Below are 21,304 nucleotides of genomic sequence, written 5' to 3' on the forward strand. Positions count from 1 at the left end.
ACTGCACATCATCAAAATGTGAAGCATGTTGGTAGCAACATCAGACTATGAGGATAAAGAATTGTGAGATTAGAGAGGGGATTGAATGAAGAAAAACTGAAGGAAATCCTGAATAAAAACCTGAAGCAGTCTGCAAGAAATCTGAACCTTGGGAGAAGATTTGTGTTCCAGCAGGACCACAACCCTAAGCACAAACCTAAAGCTACACAGGAACGGCTTAAAAACAACATGTGAATGTCCTGGAGGGGCCGAGTCAGAGTCCAGATCTGACAATTTGTGGCTGGGCTTGTCAATGGCTCTGCACTCATGATCAACATGACACCTGACAGAGCTGGATCTCCTACTAATTGCTGACTTGAAGAGGGTGAAAACTTATTTTGTGTTTTGTATTTACAACCAATTTAGGCCATTTTGTAGTGACCTGTTTTCAATTTGACATTCGAGAGGTGTTTTTTTCTGCTGATCAGTGAAAAAAAAATCAACTCCACAGTGCTTCAAAGTTGTGTAATAAATATGAACACTTCCAAGAAGGTGGGTACTTATTGTAGGCACTGTATTGTACATATAATGTGCGCCATTTCCTTCTCATCAGTTATGCAGGCCTTATAAGATGCTCCATCCATCTACAGTATCTTATGATTCTGCACATTCCACTAGAGGGGGCTGCAGGCGGTCAGAGTTTGTCCCATCAGCATCAGCTGCCAGGCAAGAATTAACCCTTGATAGGACACACACTCATTCATAGTAAACAACAAATACAGCAAATCAGCAGACATGCCTGGGGATGTTGCATGAAACTAGAGGGAAAAGGAATAACATGCAAAACCCACACAGTTAAAGTGTGAACAGTTATGAAAATGCAACCTTTCAACAATATACCTGGGGGCAGCATTTGGAATGTATCTGTACTTTTATCAAAGTGGTCCCAATGATAAAGAACTCTGCATTTGCACCTTTAGAGGCACATTCATTGTGACGCCATGAAAACACAAATACATTCATAATGCATGGCTTTCGGCCACGATTCCTGATGCACACACACAAGCTGGCAGGCCTCTCACTGTAGCCATCCTTCAATTGAAATTTCATCATTGGGGACATGTTTATTCTACTGTTTGAAATGAGTATGATGCGATTAGTCTGTTAGGATAAACACATCCTAAGTGATAGTGTTTGATAATTGGTGCCTGTGTTGTAAATTTCACCGCTCCAGAGTAAGATTTCAGTGTTCATCCAACAATGGACCACCAGAAGGATCCCCACAGGGCTCTCTTGCACAACACACATAACAGTATTTGAATTGGACAAGGGCGGCACAGTGGTGCAGTGGGTAGCACTGCTGCCTCGCAGTAAGGAGACCTGGGTTCACTTCCCGGGTCCTCCCTGTTTGGAGTTTGCATGTTCTCCCCGTGTCTGCGTAGGTTTCCTTTGGGTACTCCAGTTTCCTCCCACAGTCCAAAGACATGCAGGTTAGGTGCATTGGCGATTCTAAATTGTCCCTAGTGTGTGCTTGGTGTGTGGATATGTGCCCTGCTGTGGGCTGGCGCCCTGCCCGGGGTTTGTTTCCTGCCATGCGCCCTGTGTTGGCTGGGATTGGCTCCAGCAGACCCCCGTGACCCTGTAGTTAGGATATAGCGGGTTAGATAATGAATGGATGGATGGATGAATTGGACAAAAGCCATTGTGTTAAGCAAGTAGCAGGACTTGATAACCTCAGAATGTGCAATTTCAGTGGCTGTGGATTGAATAAATTGCTTTCACAGGATAAAGCAGAGGGTGCAGGCTGTTCAGAACAGGAGGATGCATTTGGGAAAAGCAAGTGAAAGGAGAAGGAAGATGCTGCAGGCGTCGCAGAAATTTCAGGTAAGTTAGTGCCGATCCAGTGGAAGCAGTTTGCTTCTCTTTTGACTAACTCAAGTTTTCATACGTTATTTTTGGGATCTTCTTGAAGACAAATACCGTTTTTTAAAAAAAACTGAAGTGCATTAAAAGCTCAAGGGTTTTTCTTCAACTCGACCCAACACAGCAAATGTATTCGTTGTAAAATATCTTTAGTCATCTGTGGACTTTCAATGGCAGGAATTTAACCGTGATGCTGGGGAACTTCACTTGTGGATGGAGGAAAAGTTTAAAATCGCTGAGGACGAGTCCTATAGGGACCCAACCAATGTGCTGCGCAAACTGAAAAAGCACGAGGCTGCCGAGCGGGAGATGAGCGCCAATGAAGTGCGCTTGGAAGAACTGAAGCAGGTGAGCAGGTCTCGTCAGAGGTAAATTAAATGAAATTATGGCTAAGGTATCTGGCCCTCAAGATGGCCTACAAATGAAAGAACTCTGAATCTAGAGGTAGAGAGGGAAATATATTTAGTAGATGATGGAGAAAGGTATGAAAACTGTGAGTGACTTTGATAGGATGAAACACCTAGAAGTGGGTAAAGTAAATTGAGCTCTGCATGGAAGTGTAAGAAATAAGAGTGTAAATATGGAGGAGCATAACATTATACTGAGCTAAGTGAATGAAGTGAGGATAAGTTAGGAGAATATCTCACTGGGAAAATCTGTAAGAGAGAATAGTCAGTGGAGTCAGTGAGCTAAAATGTCTAGGAGAGAGGGAGATACAATAAGCTGTAGCAGGTGTCAATAAAGAATGGAGGGATTTAGTAGATAATCTTAGAAAGTGGAAGACACTGACATGAGGAACGGGAATGTGAATTGGTTCAGATTTGGTAGACATTTTAGGGTAAAGCACACATGAGAGGCTTAACCGGAAGTATAAACGTAATGAAAATCAGGTGAATAAACTAAGAAAAAAAGAGGAAATCACTGCATTTGTAAGATGGAGATGATTTAGGTAAGATGACGTAACAGAGGTATCTGAGGTTGAATTGTTGAAGAATTGTAGCCAAACCAATGGCATGGTTGTGGAATAAGATGATTCTTAATGACACTGGTGTTCTCGCAAGGACAAGCTGACAGGCTAAGGTGTTTGTTATTAACTATAAGGGAAAAGTAAGACTTATGAGTGCCGAAGATAGGAGATACTAAAGAATAAACAGACTGTCAAGATGCATAACTGACTGGGAAGAGGAGACGGGTCTGAAAAGATGTAGGAAGATTTATGGAAATAGTTTACATTCGGAGAGAAAAAGGAGAGCTGCTTCAAAGAGGCTATCAGTTAGATTAAATACAAATCACAGAATTCAGAAAAGCTCAATAGGTAGAAAGTCTCAGAGGGAGACTTAAGAAATAAAATAAATGAAAATTGTAAAAAAAAAATGGAATTCCTTAAGGTGACAGGAGGTAAAGAGATGCCATTTTATGGATTGCTGAGCAAACTCAAGAAAACTATGCACTGTAGATGGCGGGTGACAGTAGCAGAATACATTTAAGGGAGCCTCAAGGTAGATGGCTAGTATGAGGATATTTAGTGCTACAATAGCTCCGTCTTTGTCTGTGTGGGCTTCAATGTTGGCCTACTCAGACTCTGCAGTCACCTCGTTCCTCCATTGTCTATGCGAGTCTTTCTGACAATCAGATGATATACGGGCCAAGTGTTTTGACAGTCCTATAAACTGGCCCAGGATGTATATACAGTATGGATATTTGTTTGTGTGAGGCCTGCACTGAACAGGCAGGTTTAGGAAATTGCTGGATTGTGGAAGGATTAACTTTTTTTAGATTGTTCCTTTTCTATCTGGCAAGCTGAAAAATTGGTGGATTTGGGAGACAAATTCAGCAGGATGGCCAAACATTATGGTTTGTTTGAGAGTAGTTGCAATGCTCTTGATTGCTGGCATTTCATCACACAGCTGAGATTTGGACTTGTTAGCAATCTTTGCTAAAGTTTGTAATTTCACTATAGTTCAGTATTATGAGTTTGAACATTTATTCTTCATATGGTGAATTTCTATCATTATACACAAATGTAAGAATATAATACATATACAGTATGTAAGGCCAATTTCTCTTTCCGCGGTAGCTTACAGGATCAGAATACATTACTTCTGCTTGTTTGGATTTTCTTACAGCTGCAGCACAGGCATGTTAAGCCATTTGCTTTGGTCACCCACTTAGTCTCAGGATAGAAGTGAACCAGCAATGATGAGTTTAATTGTTCTAATCAAATCTATGACCCTGTAATTAATTTGCTCTAAAATTCCCATTCTGATCATAACATTCTTAGTTTAGAAATTCACCATGATGCGTTTTCCCCCTCATAGCCTAATTTTTTTCTGATTTTCATGCATTGCTTCTTCCAGATAAGTGCATACATTTATACTTTGTTGCTTTTGGTACAGGCAGTTTGCAGGAAAGTACTTGTTGTCATCATTAAAATGTTTTATCCACTGTCTGACACTACTTGTGCCAATTCAAGCATCTTCCTATGTGCAATGTGAGTGAATTTCAGCCATAGCATTTTACTCCTCCACCAGAAATGTAATTACTGCATGGTAGTGAATCAGAATGTCCATATTCTCACATTTAACTATGAACTGAGGCCTTTTGTTGAGGTGCAAGCTGATAGAACTGTTGATTACAATTCTACTTGTCAACATAGTTGGCCATTCATTATTAACTCCAATATCCTCATTACTTTTCGTTTGACCCTCTTATATATTTATTGCTTAATTTGAAATGTATTTAAATATTTAATTTGAAATGCATTTCAAAGTTTAACTTTAAATATATTTCATTTTATTCTGATATATTAGAGTTTAAAAGAAGGTAGAAGCCTATTTATGAGTTGGTCTACCGGTAAGCAACTCACTATGCATGTGCGTACAGCATGAATGTCTGCCTTGGCTTTCATTTGTTCTCTTCATCATATCCATTGTAATGCCTTGGGATTTAGGCATGTGAAACCCTGTTGGCTGATGGACATTATGCCAGTGACATCATCAAAGAGAAGACAAAGGAGGTGTGTAACAGGTGGCTGGCACTCCAGCGGAAGATGATGGACAAAGGAGACAAACTGCGGCAGGCAGGTCAACAAGAGCAGCTAACTGAGCTCCTGCAGGTGAGGACTCCGATGAATCGGTGCACTTCCTGCTGAAAAAGGAAACAGACCTTAGTTTAAATTGTACACACCACACTACGCTTACTCCAGACCTACCACAAATGATGCTCTGTAAGAAACTGGAGAACCTGGAAAACATGTGCATGCATCATGTGCAAAGCGCCATAGCTAGTGACGCCATTCCTCCTTGTTTTGCCCCCCCGTCAAGGTCTGTTGAAAATGCTCTGTTGGGGTTTAATTCAAATAATGTCTAAAAGCTCACCTTCTTGCTCTGTAATCAGTGATATTTGTAGTTGAATTTTCTGTCCCAGTCCGGGCTGATGATGCTTCCATATTTGTCATCTCATTCTGTAATTTTGCTCCCACTTCACCTTTACTGGTGTGAGATCTTCAAAGTTTATTAGACTGTAATTTATCACATACTGAAAGATATTTAGTTTTATCCTATTACTTTTACCCATGCTTTCTTTTTTAAAGCATAAGTTTGGCATTTTTTCACAAACATGGTATGCATGCATTTGCCACATAAAATTGTGTTCTCAAGTTAAGCATTTTCTACACGTTTTAAAAAATACTTTGCCAGTCCTACCATTTTATTATAAAGCCTTATTGGGCATGGAAGACTCTGAAAACAAAATCCTAAAAACTCACTGAATACGTCCATTTTTCAAGCCAAGACAGTTATTGGGTATTGATCTGCATCTTGCGATTAAACATACTTTGTAAAATAGCTTATACGTGTCTCTTTTGAACAAGAAAGCACCAATATTATGAGATTCAACCATTTTAAAAGAAGGACAGCTGTGCATGCTTGTTCATCACTTGTCTTCTTCCACAATAACCTTTCATCCCCCATGGCGTGGTTTTCTCTCAAAAGACCAAATCACAGTAATGTTTTTGTGGCACCTGGTTGGTATCGGTTTGATTTAGTGACGTATTTACGTGAGAACTCACATGAGTGAATGGAGCAGCAGTTCTCAAACTTTCGTATTTCGCGCCCCCCCTTTTCTACCTGGTATAATTCTGCGCCCCCTGCATAATATAAGATAGATGAGAATAACCCATGATACAACTAACAAAGGTATGATACTCATGCGGTGTCACGGTATCCTATCAATTTCACTTCCTAAGATTTGCATGTGTTTGGCTAACTTCGATGAAATATTTGCAATTTTTTTTTTTTTAAAGTGCTTTAATAACTGTTAAAATCCCTTGTGTAGATTTGGTACACATGTAATTCTAATCCCAAAAACAAAGAATACATTATTTATTCTTATTTAATTATTTTTTTATGTAAAGAAACGAATAAATATGTTTTAATTTTTACAAATCTCATAAACAAGGACACTGATGAAGTCAATCTGCTACGCTGCCAATGTTATGGAGTCGTGCAGCATTATCACCTGATCTACTGTTACCCAAATATTCGTGACAGATATCGATACGTCTCGAACTTTCTGGATTGAAAATATGCAACTATAAAACCAGCAGCAGCAGCGCCATTCGTCATAGAAACAAACTTCAAATAGAAAAGAAGCTCAGGGTGTCGTATGTCGAAAATCAAACCAAACCTGGACAGGCTGTGGACTTTAAAGCAGGCACATATTAGTCATTAGATCTATGCCTTAGAAATGTTTTATTTTAATTTTAGTTATAATGCATTTGTTGCAATAATATGCTTTCAAATTTAAATTTGAAATAAAAATGTAAAAAATGAATTTTGACGATTGATTTTTTGAGAACCGCTGGAATAGAAAACGTATGCCTTGCAGTGAGGATTGCGGTGAAGTTGGCAGGCAGACTTCTTAAAACAATGGCAGAATATCTCAAAATCAATTATAAATGTATGGAGTTGACGTGTTCTAATATGTATGAAATCTCAAGAAAAATCGTACCAGAAATATGTGATAAAGTGATTATCTCTTTTGTTGTCACAAACATGCATCAGAAACATAGCAGGCGTGTTTTCTTATAGCAAAACTTTTGCCATTTCATCCGTAAGTTTTTAGGTTTTTATTTTCCAGTGGCTCCTCGTGCTCCATAAGGTTGCATTGTGAAACACAAGGACTGCATTTTTTAAACTTTATAGCAAATACTTAACTTTAAAACACAATTTTGTGTGGCAAACGCATATATAGCATGTCTGTGAAGAAATAACTTTGGCTTGAAAAATACAGAACGTACCCTTTAACCATTCTGTGAAAATTCTATAACTCAATGATTAATAATACTCTGGATTTCCCCCAAGATCCTAAAGACATGCGTGATGCTGTATCTGATGACCCTAAATTGGCCTTGCATTAGTGAGTGAGAGTTTGTGCCCTACAAAGAACTTGCACCCTGTCAAGAGTTGTGTCAAACTCTGACCCCCATGACTCTCAGCTGAATTAAGCCAGTTAGGAAATGAATGGAATTACAATTCATAGACTGATCCTCATCCCCTATACTAGGAAGCAAAGGAGAACATTGAAGCCATTGAAAAGATGTTGCAAAATGCAACTGAAGGGCATGACCTTCGATCCAGCCGGCAGCTGCTGAAGGAGCACCAACAGCTCGAGAATGAGAAACGTGAGCTGTCTGAAAAAATGAACACCATCATGTCTCATGCTAAGAAGATGGCTACCAACCATTTCAACTCCAGAGAAATCCAAAAGGAGACACAGGCATATCTCCAGCGGTAAGTGTGGGGAAAAATGTGCCTCTAAAGCAGCCATTGATTTAGCAAAGTAGATTTAAAGTTTAGACCTGCCACTTGCTTCAGCTCTCACTGTGCTAAACCAGATTTTAAAGAGGATGTAGTATTGTGGTCCTCTCTGAGGCTGTTTCTATGGTTCTTTGCTATATTAGGCAGTGGCCACGTTAGCCCAAGATATCCCATGGAGCTCCTCTAATTGAGTACAACCGTTAGGCCTTTACCTGTCAGCTCTGACAAACCTTCATAAGACAGTTCAATATTGTTCAGACCAAACTTATTTTTCCACCTGAAAGTAACCACAACCCTGTGGGTGGACGGTTGGCACATGTGAAGAGAGGATTGCAGTGAAGTGGACAGGCAAACTTCTTAACACAATGGCAGAATATCTCAAAATCAACTATAGCTTTGTGAAAACAGTATGGAGATGAAGTTTTCTAATATGGGCGAAATCCCAAATCATGAATTAACACTCTGAGCTTCAAATTTCCAAGCTTAAATTTTATGTTTTCAGGTTCCCAATTGATTACAACTGTAGGTTTTCACTTCACTTAGCAAATTAATGTAATCCACGATTATGGAAAAAAAAATGTCAACATCAAAAATTCCAAACTCTAACTTTAAGCATTTTACCTAAACTGCTACCAAGCTGTCTTATGATGACTTGATCAAACAATTCTGAAACAGAACATCACCATTTAGAATATTCTGTAGCGAATGGTTTAGTGGCCATTTTATCAAAGTGTTTCTAACAGAACATTGATGTTTCCTTACAGAAAGATTCAATGAGTGTGAAAGCAAATGGGGGGAAAACAGTTCCTTTAATATTGTTGTGTTTGACAGCTTTGAGTCCCTACAACAACCACTGGATAAGAGACGGGCACAGCTGTTGACCTCAGTTGCTTTTTATGAGTTCTGTCATGATCTGGACCTGGAGCTCAGCTGGATATCAGAGCGCCAACCTTCAGCCAGCTCATCCAACTATGGCAGATCACTGGACTCAGCTCAGAGTCTGCTGCAGAAGCACAAGGTAAGGAGAGTAGTGCACTTAAGATGCCATTACACCCATTTACTGGAGAATAGGTAAGAAAGGAAAAATGCTAAAATGTAGAGTGACTTTTGGGCATAGTGGGTAGCAGTGATTGTGAAGTGGCACCAGAAACTAGATGATCGTGTCTACTGTGGGCCATTGTTTGCTCATTTCTTTCTCTCTAATCTTTATTGACCATCTAAGAATTTGTCCATTCTGTCAGGCTGAGGATAGTTTTTATCGTCAAACTACTGAGCAGAGTAGAGAAGACAGATGTCTGGGTCTAATGGTGACGTATTTTCATTTTCAGTATAAATGAAATGTCATGTTAGGCTTCTGATCAAAGACTCCAAATTTGGCGCATCTCTCAAAACGGTCTCTGTAAGAGCCAATCAATGGCCAGGTTTATGATATGTCTTAGTACCACCCTTTTGTAATTTCAGTGGTCTCTCTCGGATTATCTCCTCAGGAACTGCAAGCAGAGGTCAGTGCTCACAAACAGCACATTCTACGCATCCTGGAACAGGGGTCTTCTATGAGCCAATCACAGCAGTTTGCAGAAGCAGATATCACACAGAGGTGTGAAGAACTGCGGAAAGCATGGGATCTGCTGGAGGAAATGTGCAAAGAAAGGACAAGAAGGCTGAAGCAATCTGTGGCCTTGCAGCAGGTAAGGCACAAGTGTGTAGATGTTACTCTCTGGGGAACAAAACATGTATATCCAGCAGGGTGCCAAACAGACTAGAGTCAATACCGTCCCTTTTTTACCCATGGCGGTAAATAATTACAAGAGAGAAATATAATACAAAAACAAATCTATGTGTTTAACTTGCTTTAAAAGATAACATTCATTCCCAGAATACAATGTATAATCATGTATACATACATATTCAAACCAGAGAGAAGTCAAGGGAAATCACAGCCAAGTGGGAGAATGCTGACAATCCAATGTCCCATCCAGCAAGGAATGTCAATGGCATAGTGAGATGCTTCTGACGTTGTTCTGGCTCCTTATTATTATAAACACTCACATAATTACATATTCATAAAATTCTTGTCATATATGGGCAACTGCTAGATGGGCTGTGTGCCAAAATAACATCTTGACATGTTCTCATCATTTATGACTTCTACAGACTCAGTCTCTATTTTGATCTATCAGCACTATTTAAAATAACCTTTCTGTGTGTCCTTCACCTGTTTTCTACCTATCTATGGTAGTCTGTCTCTCTTTCTCGGCTCATTTGTAAATCTTTGAAGTAAATTTCACAGATTATATTGGCATAAAATAACCTTCTTGCTACAACATCTTAAGACACATATAGACTAGGACTAAAGCCGCCAGGCTAACTGTGAGTTGCGGAGTCCTTTGATGGGCTGCTGGGAAAGAATCCCACAACCATATAGTGTGTAAATGAGGTCATAAAAGAATGGACAGATGATCTTTCCATTTTATACTGTGTTGAGTTACCAGTTATTCATCATGCCTCAGTCACTACCACACTGCTGCCCGCACCAAGTAGCTTGCCATTTATCTTTAGCCTGCCTGTCAGTACCAGTTGCTTGACTGCAGTTACAGAGCAGTCCCCAAAGGCCCTACAGCTCTTTACCTTGGTCGTTGAATGGCTTTAGCTTCTTATTTTTTTTTGCTTTTGCTTGTTTGATTAATGACTCGGTTTTTGGCCAGGTCTTTCCTTAACAATGCTGCCTATATTTGGTCACTTCTTAATGAAACATCCAGTTTGCTTTGTGCCTTTTCCTACATGATTTGCTAAGTGCTTATTCTTTACCTGGTCTCCTCATGCTTGTGTTGGCCGATTCACAGCTCCCTCACTCTTCTTTTTTTATGACTCTTTGCTTTTCATGTTTGTACTTGTGCTGCCTGCACAGCTCCATCTGGAAGCAGCAGAGTTGGAGTCCAGAGCCGCTGAGATCCATTCACTAGTCAGCAGTGATGACTATGGCAAAAACAGCTCGGCCACCCTTAACCTCCTGAAGCAGCAGAAGGTAACATTTACATCTTCACATATTGGATGTTATTGGAATAAGCAGGGTCTGAAAATGTAGCATTTGAATTTACAAGAATAATCCATGATGTGAAACATAATGGAGATATAAAAGCAGTAAAGAATCTATTGAAAAATTAATGTTTTTGTAACATGTTTTAAAGTATGATGCTTAATTAATCTGTAACAGATAAGAGCTTAAATGGCTTAGATGCATTTAAGCAAAAATCTTTTATTGTTAATTGTGGGTTCATTTAGTAAGGGTGTCCCAGAAGATCTTGAATAGCAGCAACGGCCATACTGTGAGAGTGCCCGGGTATTATGTATAGAGACATCCCACCTTAGCAGATAACATCAATTCAAGGTGACTGAATGACACAAAAACCTGTTTAGCTCAGTTGTGTGTTTCACTTGTGCATCCACTCCATGCTGGGTGTCAGTCCTAGGTTTTCAATGCTACTATAGGAGAACCTAATCTCAGTCCAAAGAATGACAGATTAAATCAGAGAGTGCAACAGAAAAGTTCTATTGTATCTGAGCTGGTTAGTTTGCTTGTGTATCTGCTCCTCACTGGAGTGACCCAAAGGTTTTTTGTCTCAAATGGGAGTCAAATGAGAGTGAACCCAGTCTCAGCTGTAACAATATCATCCATGACATTTGATGTGCAGTCCTGCTAATGTACACCTGATAGGTTTCCATACCATATTTGATTCACATCGCAGTAAGTGAATGCTTTGTTTCAATCACAGGAAATCAACAGTGGATTTTGAAAGCTGCAAATCCGTGCTAGACCATTAACAGTCTTAAAACAATAATAAAAAAAATCATTCTGAATGAAAAAGGAAGTCAAAGGAAAGTGTCCAGAGATCGGTATTATGTTCTTGTTTTCTTGTTCTAGTCGGGACTCCCTTTCAGTAGTTCAGTCAATTAAAACAAAAGAGTGTTTCAAATTCTTTGCAACCAGAAAAGCAAGCGTGTAACAGGGAACAAAAGAATGAGCCAGTTATGAAGAAGAAACACACTCGGTGTCAGAATCTCAATGAACTGATGGAATTCTCCTTTGGCTCAGTTGGCCAAAACAGTGGCTTTCTGGCTCTGTTCAGGGACGTCGAGTCCCAAGACCCCGGTGGAGGTCACCAATAATGAGATTGTCACCTGAGTGAAGAGAACCCGGAGACAAGTGTAACTTTGATGTCAACTGCTAGTGTGAGATTTAAGAGGAAAGTTTAGCTTTATTATAGCTTTACTGTCAAGTTTGCACTTTGGGCCTGGAAAGAAGACTTAGTCCTTGTTTCATTTCATTTAAGGATCAAGTTTTCCAAAAATGAATGTATTTATTTCTGGAAACAGTAAGGACACTTAAAAGTAGCCCACACCATTCGTTCATAATATGAGTTCATTTTTATAACTGGTGTGTAATATAAAGGATCTGCTTTGATGACAAAGGCCTTCTTTATTTCAATGTGTCACAACTGTGGACATTAACAGGGTCACCAGCTTGTTTATGGAAATTACCTAGAAGTGTCTGATCAAGTCTCTGTCAAGTAAACGTGCTGCCCACATGTTAATGAGAAGATGTAGGTAAATGGGCGGATAGTAATAAGCGAAACCACTTACGTGAAATTTAATTTGCAGCAAAACTCCATCTGCGTGTTATCTTCACAGTTGTGATCAAGTCTTAGTGATTGAGTCCTTATCTATGAGTCTCAGATCGTGGGGGTCTCTTAAATAACATAGCAAAAGAAATTCACAGAATAAACGGCATTTCGTATTCATTGGTATTTGTGCTATTGACACAAGAAGAAAGGTGTTTACGTATGTCCTGTCAGGAAGAATTTTCATACATTAATTCCACGTGTCTACCTGTCATTTAGTCTTTATTTAAAGATCAATAACCTAAAGATCTATAGAAAAACAACATCACTGGACTCGTGTCAGGTGTGTAGACAGCTTATTGTGTGTTGTGATGGTTGTTGCAGTTTGTACTGTGATGCCCACTTTGCCAGTTATGAAGACAGTCTTAGTGATTACAGTCCTGAAGATGCACCAGAGCCTGAAATGAAACTCAAAGCTCCTTGGCGCTTGTTGCGTGTGAAAACCCTGGGATCGGGAAACAGGAAAGAGTGGTTGCTAGGTAACAGGGTGGCGTTTGGTATTACAGAAAACACAATAATGTGTACGGTGGTGTATTTTGGTGCGTCTCTGGCTGTAAAATATGCAGCATTTGACATTTTTAAAAAACTACTGCACCTCTGAGGTGATTTCAATGAAAGGCATGAATAGAATTGATTTTATGCAGGTAGACAAGTCTTTAGGGAGCAGTGTCAGTTGTTTTCTTCCCCCAAAAGCATTTAAACCTAGCCCTAAAATCCTCTTTTTAAGGAGTTTCTCATTTTACAATTGTGAAATTGCTAGTGAGACTAATATTAGTGTCAGAGTCACAAAACTGCATAAAAAATGAAAATGCCCCTGTTACGCTCAGCACTAGTGGTGGACAATCCAAAACCTGTTCAGATTTTACAGAAATTACAACTATTTTAGAAAATGAACTCTGGACTATGCAAACAAAGTGCCCTAAAATCAGTTTAGGGATGCAGAAAAGGGATCATTTCAGAATATCGTCTGGCTACTCATTACAACACATCTGTTCAGTAGGTCACATTACCTCTACTATTTGTACAGCAGGATGCTGGGTCAGTAGAGTAACGCACAGTATTTATGTTATCTAGAGGTGTAAAGCCCTTGGTAAAAGCTGCTAGTTCTTCATTGGAGTCATTTTGTAAAGTGTGATTTATTGTTCTACTCCTTTTATTTCTCGTTAGCTACTACTCCTTAATTTGTAATCTTTCCAGCTGCGGGATATTGTAATCTTGGATGTTGTGTTATATAAACCTAATAATATCCGTTAATAATTCTGCAGGTCCTGAAAAGTCAGATTGAAGCTCTCAATAACCAAGCCCTGGAGCTACAGAATGCCATGGACAAGGCTGCACGTGGTGTCTTTGAACTTGGCTTTGACGAGGTGGACTGGCCACAGGATCGCATTCAGAGCCAGCTGAGCAAACTGCATCACTTGGCTACCACACGGTAAGAGTTGTGGCCCAAAGAGCGCCTTGTTGCTTTGGCTTTTTAACTTCATTTGTTGAAGTTTGAAGAGGAAACGGGAAATATTGTGAATTTGGCAAGAATCCTCAGCATTTCTAAATGGAACGCTGAGTTATATTCAGCCTGTATCGTTATATCTCACAGATCCAGGAGGCATTTGAATCTTCAGCGCTGGCATGGTCTCTCAGGGGTTTGCTCACTTTCTTTAAGTCTGGATCCTGCAGTTTCATTAGGTTAGGGTGACTGGCAGCACTAAATAAGCCCAGGCTGTGCCCTGGGAAGGACTGCCCCCACACCCACCATGTTGGGATGGCACATTGTCTACTGCCCGGTGCTGCTGGACTCTCGGGGTCCTACTGTTGGATTCAATGGTTCAGGCCAGTGGAAAGGTGGACAGATATTTGTTATTGCATGTCATCTACGTGTATCTGTCTCCATTACGCTCTGTGATTCAGTGAGTATGTCTGTTCATAACAAAAATGAAAGTGGTAAAGATTTGAAAACTTTCATTAAAGGGCATAGGGAGATTCACAACTGTGAAGGCAAAACCCAAAAAACCTGGAGTTTTTAAAATGTTGTACTTTTAACAAAAAGCCTTTTCTTTATTTTAATTCAAAATTCAGATACGGGACCACTTAAATAAGATGGTGTCCAGTAGGTTGCCATATGACATCTTCATGCAGGCAGAGACCCAATAAGAAAGTGTCTGTGACAAACGGGACATCATAAAATGTGGCAAAGTGGAAGAGAAGTAAATAAACAAAATCGAATGTTAGTTTTAAAGAACTAAACAATACACAAAACACTCCAGATGTCCTTGACGTACTGCAGACCCAGACCCTCTGAACACAGCTTATTGTAATCCAGCAGCTAAGACCTGATGTGAGTGGGACCTTCGCCCCTTAGAGGTTAACAGATTTCCTTGCAGTCCCCAGAAGCTCACATTGTCCCTGCCATGGCTTTCCAAACCAGTTCTCCCAATCTCTGTGCTCTTAAACACTTACCAATAGCGGCTCACTATTGTCAACTGAGGCTGATGTATGTGATTTTCCATTTTCCATTTTTTACTCTTTCATGAAGAAACTGCTTTGCTTGAAAAGGTTTCACTAATGCATCAGAAATCCATTTTCCCATTGGCTGTACTGTTACTTGGCTCCTAAATCACTGTAAGTAACCTTGGAGAAAGTCCGAAGTTAAGCGTACCGCTGGGCCAGACATGCTGCTGTGCGGCAGAACACAACGCTGTTGGGACTGTCAGTGATACTTGTGGCTGTTTGAGCCGCGGTTTGGCTTCAGGGTCTGCTCTTCACACTTCTGTCCAGTTCATGCTGCCTGTCTTCTCTGTGTCTGTCTGTCTGTGGTCAGGGCGCAACGCTTGGAGGAAGCTCTCCATTTCCATGAGTACACTCGAGAGTCTTCAGAACTGGAAGAATGGATAGCTCAGCAGTGCCAGATAGCTGCCTCTGAGGATTATGGGAATAATTATGAACATGTTCAGGTAAGAAGTCTCTACATTTTAAGAACCCACACTTTCACCATAGTAGGCTTGTGATGAGATACAGAGGAATCAGCCTTGGATGGGATGCCCTCACAGCATGCCAGTTTTAACTTAGCCTAACCCACAATTTCCCAGGGGAAGCCCACATAAATAAGTGGAGATCATGCAGTCTCCACACAGAAGACATCCCTGATGGGACCATAACCTGTGTGCAGCCCGGTGGAGCGGCAGTACTGACTGCAGTATCTTTGAGCCATTTACATACTTGGGGCCATTCGCTTTAATAGGAAAGAAAAGGAAACACTCTGCTTGCTGCCAGTGTGCCTTTATTTGTTCTGCTTACATTTCTAAGACACTAAATGAATACATTTTGACAAGACGTCTTTTCTTAACATTTCACAGCAACTGAGAGCAAAGTTTGAAGGGTTCCAGCGACAGGTGGAGTTGGGAGAGGAGAGGATCAAAGCCTGTCAAGACCTCGCCGATTCTCTTATTGTCCACGGGCACCCGCAGTCCAGGGCCATCCAGCAGACTCAAGATCATCTGAGGTAAAATGAATGAAATTAATAAAAGATAAGCACTCACTATTTGAGTGATATAATAGGAATTATTATGGAGAATTTCAATATAAGATGACTTGGCCCACGAACATCAGCCAGGCAAACCATGGTGGTACTCTATATGGTGCCTTTCACAGATCACAGGATTACAAGACACAAATTCAAATGATGAAGGATTAACTCTTAAGGTGGGGCAACACCTACCTAAATGACCTTAAAGCATTACCTTAGAAGTAAAGGAGACACACTTTTAAATTGGCAGTAAATACAAATAAAAAGAAAATGCCAGTAATAACAGAATAAAAGACAACACAACTAATAAGAAATTTAAAAACATGGAAAGAAAATACATTAAAAATGGGATCTTTTATGTTGTTGACATGCTATACCAGCTTGTATCCAACAGGTGGCGCATGATCCCTGGGAATGTGTTCTTTTAGGCTCGTAGCTGATGCTTGAACCTGAACGTATTCTATCATGGTAACCATGGTGGAGATTTTAGGACAAGTGAAATATGAAAAGAAATGATATGTTGTATAAACAGGGGTAGGCAACAGTAGGTTTACAGATGTTCATATAGAAAAAGACATACAGGTTATGATTATTACAATAGCTTTATTAACTCAAATGAATGTCACAATGGCACAGTGCACTGAGATTCAGTCTTGTAAGTGCCGGCCTCACGTACTCGTAAAAGTAAACCTACTTTTGCCCACCACTGTATATTTAACTAACATTACAGTTTATAATATAATATACCGTATGCATAGAATGCATACAACTGAAGAAAAGCCTTTGAACAGCACAGTCGCATTGCAGTCATTTATTGTGGTCTTTGATGATTTATGTTCATCTTCACAATAGTCTATTGAGGGTGTGCGCTAGACGACAGTGTAATTGCTCCCCACCATTGCTATTATAAAAATACAAATAACTGAAATTTAAGTGTTTTTTTCTTAAATTCCTCTTTGCAAACTTTGAAATGATTTCTTCTTTCTTTGAGCTGGTTCACTCTCCAAAGATGAGGCTGCTGAGAATTACAGTTTTTCTTTAATTTCACAGATTATTCACATTAATGTAAGTTTAGAATTATAGTAATGTAAAGCAGGCAGGCGGCACGGTGGCACAGTGGCAGACAGGGAGATAGGGAGAGCACACCGATGCACCCAAAGAAAATAATAAAGAAAACAAAGATGTTCAGCGTAAAGAAAGCCTCTGGGAAGTGGAGTACGGTGCATCCTGGCATTTCAAAGACCACCAGTAAAGGGCTTGTGTAGTTCATCAGCCATTAAGACCAAACACTGATAACATCTAAAAGTCCTATACAAAAGTACAACAAGTTTAATGGGAGTTGGACAGTTGAATGTTCATAGGTCAGGGTCTGCATTCTTTCATAAGAAGTGGTGCCCCTCCAAATTCTGCTACCCTAGTTGAACGCCAAGTTGTCCTAAGTGGTAATGCTGGCCTTGGTCAGCCTCATTTCTTTTAGGCACAGGTCTGTTGGGATGTTTCCCATTAGTGCATTTCAAAAAGGCTTCCTCTTTCAGTAATGTCTAACAGCCCTTTTATACTTTCTACATTATTTATTTCCAAAAATAAGAACATACATTCTTCTGTGCGTGGTCTCTTTCCTGCTAACACAGTGGAACCTCTATGAGCCATTGACCATCTGATGACCATTAGAAACAAGGAACGCATCAGCGCCTGTAAAGCAGAGCCTTTTAATGGCCTTCTTGAGCTCTTGCAGTTCTCTCCGTCTTTATTCATCTTTCTGTCTCTTGTTGCCATTCTACTTTCAAGGCTGCTTGTAGCCCATCTGATTATCAGCTCGAGCAGCTACATGTTTAATCTTCATCTGCCAAAAAGTGAAATGGGCACCTACTTTAAAGCCCGTTTTTACAGTCTGCATGTCCTCACGACTCCTACAAAAAGTCTTTAAGCCTTTAGCAAATCTGATGTATGCATGGGAATGCCATATATTGTAGAAATGGGTGTGTGTGTGTGTACACTAAAAGGAAGTATACTTCTACAAACTCAGGCTGACAGATCACAGGATCACATTGGCCACTAGTGCAGTTTCAACTCTGGAGCCCATCTCAGTGATGAGAAAGACATGCTAAGACAATGACCGAACAGGGGAAACCATCATACTGAGGAAGTGTTGAGCCAGCAGATAAAAGATAAATTAAAATGATAAAGTGAGCCTTCTTTAGGCTATTGAAGCATTACACAAATACTGAACAAAAAAGTCCAATTAGAGCAAAATGGCACCGACCATCTCACTGACAACACGCTGAGAAAAAAATGAATAAAAGTGAGACAACAACAACACTGAGAAAAAAGATAAATCAGAGGTCCACCATCATACTGAATAAAGAGTTCCTCAAATGCTGAGAAAAGGCTAAATTAGAACAGAGAGGAGCTCAACTCCCATCCTGATAAAGAATCGCTTCAACATTGAGAAAGAAGAAGAAATGAGAACAAAGATGGACTTTACCACCATATTGATGAAGCATTACAACATCACAAGGAAAAATACATTGAAACAAAAATGGTGTAAACCCTATGCTGATAAAATGATGAGAAATGGGAGCTAAAGTGGAATAGAAAGTGGCAGACCTTCAGGCACCATGTTGGAACCAAACAAGACACATTGACAGGTGTTTGTGGAAATAAATGTGAACCTAGTGCTGTCAAGAGGACCTTGAAGGATGACAATAAACTTTGTTTCTTATGAGTGAGTGGTGATGCTGCTGAAGTTTATTAAACCTCATCTGCTCCGTTAGTCAGAGTCCGAGACACTGTGAGGGCTGATGAAGAGGAGTGCAATGTAATAGTGAGGGTGGCCTTGGCCGACCTTCTGGGTCCATGTATTGAATTCTTTGTCCTTTTACATACACATACTCTATACACATGTATACACACACACACACACACACACACACACACACACACACACACACACACACACACACACCAGAGTATCTCCAGAAGAGCAGTGGAGCCAACAATGTAATCAGGATGGCAGCATTCAGCCATATTACTGAGTGTCAAGATTACGTGTGTGACTTTGTTGTTTTCTGTTATAGATCAGCCTGGAAAGAGCTTCTGGAACAGACCCGTGCCCGAGGAGAGACCCTGCAGGCTGCAGAGACGATTCACAAATGTTTCAGGGACCTTACAGATGCTCTGTCTCTTATTGAGGTCAGTTAATGGAGGTTCTTTTTCAGCCTCACTCTTTTACGCACTTGTGGAATTGGAATTGGATGGCCACAATCCTTTAGGACACCAACGGACTCCAAATAACAGAATCTAAATTACCTGTGAGACTCTGACATTTGTCTTTTTGTCATAAGTAAAAGTAACGTCACTTTTTACATGCAAGGGGACAACGTTTTGCTAGCTATAGGCCTCTTGACTTGTGTAGACTTTGAGAGAAAAGGCAGCCATTGCGTTTGCTTGAGGACTTCACTTGGTTGTGTTTCTTTGTTATGATGTTAGCTGAAGAATGGATTGAGTGTCTGTCAACAGAATAGTTTGCAATGCAGGCTTGTAATTCATACCTAATCTCATCTTCTGTTCCACTTAGGAGAAACATAAGAGCATCCCTGATGATATCGCCAAAGATTTGCATGGGGTACAAAAACAGCTACGCAAACATGAAGAGCTGGAGCACGAGCTGTCTGGCAATGAGCAACAGGTCAGTGCTTTTTCAAGTGAGGCCATTGAGCAAACAGATTTTTAAAGTCACAACAAGACTGAGGTTTGAAAGGCCTTTGTTGTGGTCTGGCCAGCCAAATGATGATTGTGTTCTGCCTTCATTATTATGTTGTTATTCTTGACTGGCAAGAGTTAAGTTTATTAGTTGCTTAACAAAGTCAAAGGAACTTCTTCAGTGCGTCTATTCAAATACATTCATTCATTTCAATTAATTTTCCTATTGTTCCTCATTATTCTGTACCTCTTCCATATACTGGGTTTGCTTTTCCCCATACTAAGTTGTTTTTAGCTTTCTTCTTATTAAATCTGATTTTTGTCTGGGATTCCCTTTGATTTATAAACACAAGTTAACTCTTTTTAGTGCTAAACACCGAATTTATTACACACCCAATTATTCCTCCTGATTTCTCCACAGTTTTTTTTTTAAACAGTAAATTCTTTTCTTATCATGTCAATATTGAGATGAGGAAGCTGAGATCACCAAATATTTCTATGCTGTATAAAACGACCCCTCTGATGACATGGCCACATGTCTAGTAACTCCTACTGGGCTACTGTGCAGCATTTGAGATTGTTACTGACAGGCATGTTTCTGCAAATTGCAAACCAGTAACCACGCAAAAGACAGAAAAAAGAAACTTTTGAAACAAGAAAAAAGTTTGACGTGAGTGTCAGTAGGGTTTGCGCCCTAAGAACCAAGTTACCTGAACTATTCTATAACATTTCAGTAATTATTTACAGCTCCGATGCTGATCTTTCAAATCATAAAGTAGGTCATTATGACAGCAATTGACAAATTCATAATTAATTGCAGAATTACAGTATTTGCCAATATTCTCTAGATATTATCAAAAAGTAATTTCATGGTTCCCCTAGGGTGCCTCTTTCTCTTGCATGATTTGATTCTAAAACTAATCAGCACATTGTCATCTCATAACAGGCGTAAGTTTTGAGTTTGGTATTTTTCCGTCCAGCCATTTTAGCTCTAGACCGTCCTCCATGACACACAGACAGACAGACACACGTCCATCTTCAAGATACCAATGTTTTGCTATCAGGGGACCATAAAACGTCGAGATCCATCAAAAACCAGAGATCAAAATTTTTAAAAAAGCTTTCACTCCTCCCCCATAAACGAAAGGTTATGATGTGGAAGGATGCAAAGCAAAAGTCAACATAAATGTAAAAACAGGCTCAGGTACCCCAAGACCCTGATAACCCCTAACTACGGAAGCAGCATCCTCCATTGAAAACTCACTTTTATTCCAGTTGAAATTCAGCCCCCACCCAAAAAGAAGAAAAGGGAGCCCCGTATAAAATATTCTTTATATACTATGAAGTATCAAGTAGAATAAGAAAGTTCAGCATGACTTGGAATGCTTACTTTAGACTTATATTAATGAGTTCTTGTCACATTTTGAATATGTTATGAACAGATCATCTTAAGGAGAATTAGATTTTTTCCTGTTCTAGGCAATATAGAACATCACTTTCCCACTGAGTTATAGAAGGTGGATTGGGTGTCTTCCAGTTCACGTGTTAATAGCATGGTATAGGACATTACAAGTGATATCTCGTATCACTCGCGTTAGTTCCATCTGGTAGAACTCAAAATCTTGCTGTTAGTGCGTTTAATGCATTCAAAAGTTTGAATTTAGTTCAAATGTTGTCTAATA

At 39.8% G+C, this 21,304-nt stretch overlaps 1 protein-coding gene across 1 annotated transcript in view; it reads left to right on the forward strand.

The window, feature by feature from the left end:
- LOC120519091 (spectrin beta chain, erythrocytic-like) overlaps positions 1-21,304 on the forward strand; it is a 147,161-nt gene that overhangs the window by 60,721 nt on the left and 65,136 nt on the right. The window contains exons 21-32 of the mRNA XM_039742188.1: positions 1,764-1,863; positions 2,080-2,250; positions 4,853-5,017; positions 7,468-7,694; positions 8,553-8,739; positions 9,209-9,409; positions 10,630-10,746; positions 13,666-13,832; positions 15,216-15,348; positions 15,751-15,896; positions 18,998-19,112; positions 19,498-19,608. Of these exons, the coding sequence (XP_039598122.1) occupies positions 1,764-1,863; positions 2,080-2,250; positions 4,853-5,017; positions 7,468-7,694; positions 8,553-8,739; positions 9,209-9,409; positions 10,630-10,746; positions 13,666-13,832; positions 15,216-15,348; positions 15,751-15,896; positions 18,998-19,112; positions 19,498-19,608 (1,840 nt within the window). The remainder of the gene's footprint in view (positions 1-1,763; positions 1,864-2,079; positions 2,251-4,852; positions 5,018-7,467; positions 7,695-8,552; positions 8,740-9,208; positions 9,410-10,629; positions 10,747-13,665; positions 13,833-15,215; positions 15,349-15,750; positions 15,897-18,997; positions 19,113-19,497; positions 19,609-21,304) is intronic.

This window comes from Polypterus senegalus, chromosome 18, assembly GCF_016835505.1.
Source record: "Polypterus senegalus isolate Bchr_013 chromosome 18, ASM1683550v1, whole genome shotgun sequence".
Taxonomy (NCBI): domain Eukaryota; kingdom Metazoa; phylum Chordata; class Cladistia; order Polypteriformes; family Polypteridae; genus Polypterus; species Polypterus senegalus.